This window comes from Marmota marmota, unplaced genomic scaffold (genome assembly GCF_001458135.2).
Source record: "Marmota marmota marmota unplaced genomic scaffold, marMar, whole genome shotgun sequence".
In the NCBI taxonomy this organism is placed as follows: Eukaryota; Metazoa; Chordata; class Mammalia; order Rodentia; family Sciuridae; genus Marmota; species Marmota marmota.
This window is the reverse complement of record NW_026000243.1, coordinates 1,197,728-1,205,948: the sequence shown is the minus strand read 5'-3', so window position 1 is coordinate 1,205,948 and position 8,221 is coordinate 1,197,728. Positions and strand designations below refer to the sequence as shown.

General features: G+C 33.9%; 1 protein-coding gene across 1 annotated transcript; it reads left to right on the top strand.

Moving 5' to 3' along the window:
- LOC107153563 (olfactory receptor 147-like) lies at positions 1–936 on the top strand. Its single transcript, XM_015499104.2, has one exon. It carries the CDS (start codon positions 7–9, stop codon positions 934–936), a length of 930 nt encoding a protein of 309 aa, XP_015354590.1. The 5' UTR covers positions 1–6.
- Positions 937–8,221: the final 7,285 nt, after the last annotated feature.

Here is an 8,221-nt window from a genome sequence, read left to right as displayed (position 1 = left end):
AGAAGAATGGCTCATGGAAATGGCTCTTTTGTGACTGAGTTTATTCTGGTGGGGCTAACAGACCAGCCAGACCTCCAAGTCCCCCTGTTCATCCTCTTTCTAATAATATATATGGTCACTGTATTGGGAAATTTGAGTTTGATAACTCTAATTGGGCTGAATCCACATCTTCACACCCCAATGTACTTTTTCCTCTTTAACTTGTCCTTTATTGACCTCTGTTACTCTTCTGTCTTTACACCCAAAATGCTGATGAACTTTGTATTAAAGAAGAATATTATCTCCTACAGAGGATGCATGACCCAGCTTTACTTTTTCAGTTTTTTTTCTATTTCTGAGTGCTATGTGCTGACATCAATGGCCTATGACCGCTATGTAGCCATCTGTAATCCACTTTTGTACAACTTATCCATGTCTCCTAAGGTGTGCTCCAACCTTATGCTTGGTTCTTACTTGATGGCATTCTCTGGTGCCATGGCCCACACTGGATTCATGCTGAGACTGACCTTCTGTGAGGTGAACATCATCAACCACTATTTCTGTGACATCCTTCCTGTGATGCAGCTCTCCTGCACCAGCACCTACATCAGTGAGCTGGAGGTTTTCATTGTGGTGGGCATCAACATCATTGTGCCCAGTCTCACCATCATTATTTCCTATGGCTTTATCATTTCCAGCATCCTCCGAATAAGCTCCACTGAGGGCAGGTCCAAAGCCTTCAGTACCTGCAGTTCCCACATAATTGCTGTCTCTCTGTTCTTTGGATCAGGCGCATTTATGTATCTTAAGCCATCTTCTGCTGTGTCAATGGATGAAGGAAAAATCTCTTCTGTCTTTTACACCAATACAGTTCCTTTGATGAACCCTTTGATCTACAGCTTGAGGAACAAAGATGTTCAAGGTGCCCTGAAGAAAACCCTGATGAGGAGAAATTGATGATCAGAAACACCATCTTTGTCTGCATGTAATTCTACAGTTCATTAATAGTTCATTATACTGAATTATAAAAATTTTAATGGCAGACTTCTTATCCCATTACTTTCTTTTCTTTTTTTGGCTAGCAAAGGAGAAACACAAGGGACTTCTGACCTAAAAGCTTTGATTCTCCCCCACGAACAGGAACAGTGGGCTTTTAAAGAGGTGATTCGAAGGCCATATTCCACATGTTTTCTGTTGGAGTTGTAATTCACTTGGTAATTTGGGAGATTGTCATTTCTGAGATCTTATGGTATCATTTCCAAGGTCTGGATTACTTTGTTCCCATGGTGGATGTGTATTAAAGAACAGAAAAATCTGTCTAAAATGGGGAAGAAAGGTAATCCTGTTCCCATGAGATTAAGGAGGGGAGAGATTAAGGAGGAAGAGAAAGATACATGTCCATTTTAAAAATAAGTTGCAGTGGCACAGCAGCAAGGGCTATATTCAAAGCACAAAGTGGACCACTGTTACATTTCCCCGCTGTCAATTCCTACATTCTATTTCTATGGACAAATGGGAGACAACATTTCCAAGCAGCTTCCTGCTGGAGCAGGAGTGAAGTTGGCAGAAGTAATCCAAAATCCTTGCTCTCTTTCAGATAGGGCTTGGACAGTTAAGGGTATTCAGCATTGGAGCAGTCCAGAGGTCCACACTGGGAGATGGCAAGTGACTGGACAAGGCATACATAGGGCAGGTTGTCCCATTACAGTCTTATCATGGTGAAAAAATTTGAGTTTTCTCTCAGTAATTTCCACTTTTTATAAAGAATGTCTTCCTTTTCATAGCATTTGCATAATTCCTTTATTCTCACTTTTTTCCCCTGAATAACTATTTTAGGGAAGAAATTTGTGCTTTTTAAATATTATTTTCAACTTTATTTTTTTTCTGATGTAAAGATGTCAATGATGTAATAATGTCAGATCAAGTAATGCAAGGGTTACATCATGTCATGTGGGAGGTGGACCTTTTTCACTTGCCATTAGAAGCATGCGTCAGGCAGCATGCTTCTATTATCATAATTATTTCTTCCTCTGGGAAAGATCTCCTTTCAATACCAGAAATATAAGGTCCTACAGATGGTCTACTAGTGCACATTTTGCACACTATGCACTCTTTTAATGAAGAGTTTTCTTATTTATTTGTTAAGTTAATACAACATATAACAGAACATCAGTATGTATTTATTGCATGGATGCTAAAGTGAACCTCAGAGTGATTTACTTAATGATCTACTTAAAGTTACACGGCATCTTAAAGAAAAACTCCAGATTAAACACTTGGCCTTCTGATTTCAAGTCTACAACTTTTCTACGATACTTTATCATTTTTTTTTTGTTGTTTAGTAAACACAGGATATGACAATAAATTCCTGCTTTTCAAGTTGGCTATGCTTTGTTTCAGTTTAACATGAGTTTCTTTTAGAATAGTTATTACCTTTTCATTGTTCATTTGTTTAAGGAAAATGATTTGATGTGTCTTTTCATTGAGAAACAGTAGGCATTTTGGGTCAGTATGATTGTGAGATGATTTGCTACAATAGGGAATTTAAACTTTGAAAGAAACTTTTGATGAAATAAGCCAAATTGTAACTATATCTTTTTTTTTTTTTTTGAGTAGGATGTTGAATTATTTTTCTTTTGGGAAACATGCAAAAACTGATTACTCTAAAAATTCTCAGTCTATTATATTGAATAACAGTTTAGATATTTTGTAAGATACCTAAATATTTTTATTATTACACCATTTTAATAAATTCTATTCAATACTTACACATTATGAAATTTGGCATATATGTTCTGTTTGTCTTTGTTTTGTAGATGTTTGTTATGGTTTAGATGTGATGTCCCCCAAAATCTCACGTGTGAGATGATGCAAGAAGTTTTAGAGGAGAAATGATTGGGTTATAGCCTTAAACTAATCAGTGAATTGATCTCTGATGCGATTAACTGGATGGTAACTGGAGGCAGGTGTGGTGAGGTTAGAGGAAGTGGTTCACAGGGGCGTGGCTATAGTGATGACAGGCATGCGCTACTCCTACTCCCCTTTGGTGGAGCAAGATGGCTAGAGTTGACTACAGCCTGCTATTTTCCTTCACTCTGGTGAGTTAGGCTTTAGTAACATTCGCCCCCCACCCCAATAATAATAATAATTTTGGGTAAAACAGTTTCATCCTGAAGCAGAACCTGTTAGAAGAGCAAAGTACAAAATTGTAGAATTGCTTTTCCCTCTCCCCGCATTGCTAAAGGTCAGTGTGACTTTTTGATATTTACTGTGAGAACATGATTGATTTCCTGGATATAAACTTCACAGAGGTGTTGGGGCATTCTGTAACTCAATCCCTAAGAAATTTTAAATCTCTTAATTGTTCATGTTGAGTCTCCACTGGAAATAGATGCCGGCATGTTTTCTGCTCATCATTTTCCACTTATGTAAGCCAGGACTCCTTGTAATTGACTGTCTAATCTTGGTAGCAGAGGATTTCCTTGTGTCCCCGCTTTTCTCTACAGATGCAAGAAAGCTTGTTGACTTTTCAGTCTGTTCAGATTTTCTGTTGTTCCTGAATTGCTTTTCATTCATGTATCTTCTTTGCAGATGTGTCTGTTCACATCACTTTCTCATTTATTTAGTTCACTGTTTATGTACTTACTTTTGAGTTTTAAATGTTTATTATATATACAAGATTAGTTACTTATTAGATAAATGCTCATTAAATATACTTCCCAATGTTTGTTTTCTCACCACATATTTTAAATATTGTTTTTCTCAGAGTAATGTTTTTGGTTTTGATAATATCTAACAACTATTTTTTATATTTATGATCAAATTTTTTGTTATCTGAAGATAGCCTATTTCTGGACTCTCTTCTGTTATACTGAGTGATTTATTTATCTTTTTTTCCTTTTTATTTTTACTTAAAATGTGAATAAAATCATGCATTTTATTTGGCAAAAATATTGCATTTTGTAACATTAAATTCATATATTAGAGCAGAAGAAATCATAGTTCTTAATACAGTTAAGGAAAATATTTTATTTTGTGCATTTGTCTAAAAGTAATTATTGATTTTGAACTCTGAGTTTCCTAGGCTAAAACAGTTATAATTCATACAGTAAAAATTTACAAGTCACAGAAACCTGAATAGTGCAATTATTGCTTTTAGTTTTGAAATGAAGATTGCCATGTAGTAAATAAAGGCATTAAATATATACATCAGTTTAGAAATGATGGGCATCCTATCATGAAGCTTCCAATTCATAAAAATAGTCTATTTATTTTTATATGTCTTCCACCTGTTTAATTGGTCTGTTTAATTCATATGTACATATTTTATTGCTTATGCTTAAAGGTTTTTGATTTTTTGGTGCTGTTTTAAATAGTAGTACTTTTTAAAACTTTCAATTTCCTATTATTCATTGTTAATCAAAAATCAATGTTGACCTTATATTCTGTGGTGTTACTAAAATATGTTATAAATTCTATTATGATTATAACATAAAATCACATATTTACCATTTTTTGTGATGAAAATACTTGAAATGTATTCTTAGCAATCTTCAATAATACGTTGTCATGAAGACAGTACCATGTTTTCCACTAGACCTCTTAAATTTACTCCTCTAACTGAAGTTTTGTACACTTTGACTAACATATCTCAATAGCTCTTTAGTTTCTTGTAACCACGATGCTACCCTATGCTTTTTTAACTTTACCATTTTTTATATTCAGTATGTGAGATCATGTGGCATTTTTCTTTCTAGTTTATATTGATAATTTGTGTCTCCATTTTTTTGGCCTAACCAGTCTGTTTAGAGAATCATCATTTTTATTGATCTCAAAGCAACTTTTTAGATTAATTGATTATATATTAAATATATATAACCGATTATATATATTTTATGACTTTTTCTGTTATCTGTAGACAATTTTTTCTGTTTATGTTTACTTTGATTTTTCTTATATAGTTTTATAATATGGCGAAGTCTTTGATTTGAGGCCTCTCTTTTTTAAAAAGTCATAAGCACTTAAGTGCCATTAATTTCCAATAAGCACTGTATTTATCTATATTACACACATTTTAACATATTGTCTTTATATTTTACATACTTCAAATGTTTTCTGACTTACTTATTATTTCAAACTTAAAACTATAGAAAACCTTTTTTTTCTTGATGATAATATCTTTATTGACATAAAGTTCACAAATTTCAACCACTGGTCTCCTTTCTATCCATAGATTTGCCTCTCTTGGACATTTCATGTAAAATTAATATGAGACCCATTCTTTGTGACTGGCCTTTCTCCCATGGCAGATGTTCAAGACTCATCCACTTTGTTAAATCTAAATGTGCTTCATTCTTAATGGTTTGGTTGCATGACATTTATTGTGTGAATATAACAGATTCAACTTACCCATTCATCAGTTGATGGGCATTTGGACTTTTCTATTTCTTGGCTATAAATAATATTATAAACATTCAAGTTCAGGTTTTTATGTGGGGAGATATGTTTTCATTTTTCTTAGGCTTGTACCTCAGAGAAGAATGCTGAGGCACACAGTAATTCTCTAGTTAACCTCTGATAAAACTCCATACAGTTTTTCAAAGTGGCTGCAGTGATTTAAAATTTTTGCAGTACTATATGAGCATTCCAATTTTTTTAACACCCTCACTAACATTTGGTATTTAAATGTCTTTTTAATTATAGCTATCTTAGTGAGTCTGAGGTAATTTTTATGATTTTGATTTGTATTTACATGATTATTAATGATTTTTATCCTCTTTCACAGGGTCTTTTGGCCTTTTGCATGTCTTCTTTGGAGAAATGAGTGTTCAAATTGTTTGCCTATTTTATTTTACTTTTTTAATTGGTTCTTCTTAGTTATATATGACAGTAGCATCAATTTTGATAAAATTTTACAAGCATGGAATATATCTTATTCTAACTAGGATCCCCATTCTTGTGGGTGGGCATGATGGTGAGATTCAATTAGGTGTTTTCATATGTGTACATAGGAAGATTATGTTAGATTATTCTACTGTCTTTCCTATTTCTATCCCCACTCACTTCCTTTTATCTCCTTTTATCTAGTGCTCTGTATTATCTCTTTTCCTTCCTCACCATTATTGTGATTTAGCTTCCACATATTAACTAAAATATTCTACTTTGATTTTGGGGGATTGGCTTATTTCACTTAGCATGATCGTTTCCAGATCCATCCATTTACTGAAAAATGTCATAAAGTCATTTTTCTTTATGGCTGAGTAATATTCCATTGCGTATATATACCATAATTTCTTTATCCATTCATCTGTTGATGGGCATCTAAGTTGGTTCCATAGCTTAGTTATTGTAAATTGAGCTGCTATAAACATTGATGTGGCTGCATTACAGTAGTATGCTGATTTTTAAATCCCTTGGGATAACTGTGTCAAATGGTAGTTCCATTCCTACTTTTTTGAGGAAACTCCATGTTGCATTCCAGAGGGGCAATTTATTTTTTGAATGTGGCCTTCTAGTTGTTATGGCATTGTTTGTTAAGAAGCTTATTTTCTCTTCTTGAATCATCGTCATATTCTTGTTGAAAATCAAGTGACCATAATGTGAGGGTTTGTTTTCAATTTCCAATTCTAGTTCATTTGAAAAATACGTTTATTATTTATATCTGTCATGTATTTAAATGTGATTGATTTGTCTCTATGCACTCACACTTTTTTCCCCACATATCATTTATATGAGTTCTTTAAAACACTGCATCACTTTTTTGATGAATCTTTTTTTAAGGGTTAAAAGCAAAGGTGGACGTGGCATTGAATGCTTTCATGTTACTTCTTATAGGATTGTGATCCTGCAAGAAAATTGAAAATGGACTGGAAAGGGGAGAAAAATCTTTTAACATTTTCTCTCCTGAACTACTGCTCGAAACAACTGCTTCTCTTAGCTCTTAACATTCTTCTAGACTCTCATAGTTGAGTTAATGGGAAATGAAATAAGAGTGCTAAATAATTCCCACATTATCATTGGAATTTTATGCAGTTATAAAAATTATACTAAGATATATTAAGGATTTCAATCTGATTTTGCAGTCTTCTCTTCAAAGCTTTCATTTGGCATATTCTCTAGAGCAAATTTCAAAGTTCAAATATTGGCTGTGTCAAAAATTCCCATCAGAAAGAGATGGTGATCTAGGTGACCACTGAAACATTAATTTTTAAATGAGATTTCCTTCTACAACAAGGACTTACTTAGATCACACATCTGTATTTTTTAATTTATACAGACTTAATATAGGCTTATTTTTCACACCATAGTAGTTTTGGTACAGAAGATAATTTTTAGTTTTTGACAACTGAAATTTGTAAGAAGGCTTTGCCACAAAGACTCCAATGTCCCTATATACTTTGCTATGAGTTATGTTCTAAAATGTGTAGAGAATTTATGGTGTGGCAGATTGTCAGAGACAAGCCATTTTTCTTATGTATACAGCCTAGATTGGTGCACTGCTTTTCTTTGAATACATCTGCTACCACATTGTGGGAATTGTTAGTGGGTGTTTCTGAGTTGTAATGTTCAGAAATATTATTATTTATTACCTTTTGCCACAGAACCTCCATATTTTTCATCTGTTCAGAAACTTGAAACTGTGCACACTTTGAGGAAAGAAAAACACTCAACTGTGGCCACATATTTTTGATGAGAGGTGGACACCGAAAACACTAATCACATAAATTATGGATTGGAGGTTTTATTTTTTTATTTTTTATTTTTTATGGGGGGAGGTTGGTACCGGGGATTGAATTCAGGGAAACTCCACCACTGGGCTACATCCCCAGCCCTATTTTACATTTTATTTAGAGACAGGGTCTCATTGAGTTGCTTAGCAAGCTGAACTCGTGATCCTCCTGTCTAAGCCTTCTGAGCTGCTGGGATTACAGGTGTGCACCACCACACCTGGCTGGATTGATTGTTTTATTTGTGCTTTTCCATGTTTATTCAGGGACTTGGAGAGAAGTGGTTAGATTAGATAGCTCTTAATATTTCCTAATTTCCATTTAAAGGCTTTATTTTCTGTAGTAATACTTTACAAGAGTGAGTAGGTGTTGGTATATGAGTGCTCCTGAAGAGAGCCCACTAGTGAATCTTTTGGGTGCCCAATAATGGATAAATGAATAAAGAAAATGTGGTATGTACACATAATGGAATATTATTCAGCTACAAAGAAGAATGCAGTCCTGCAATCCACAGC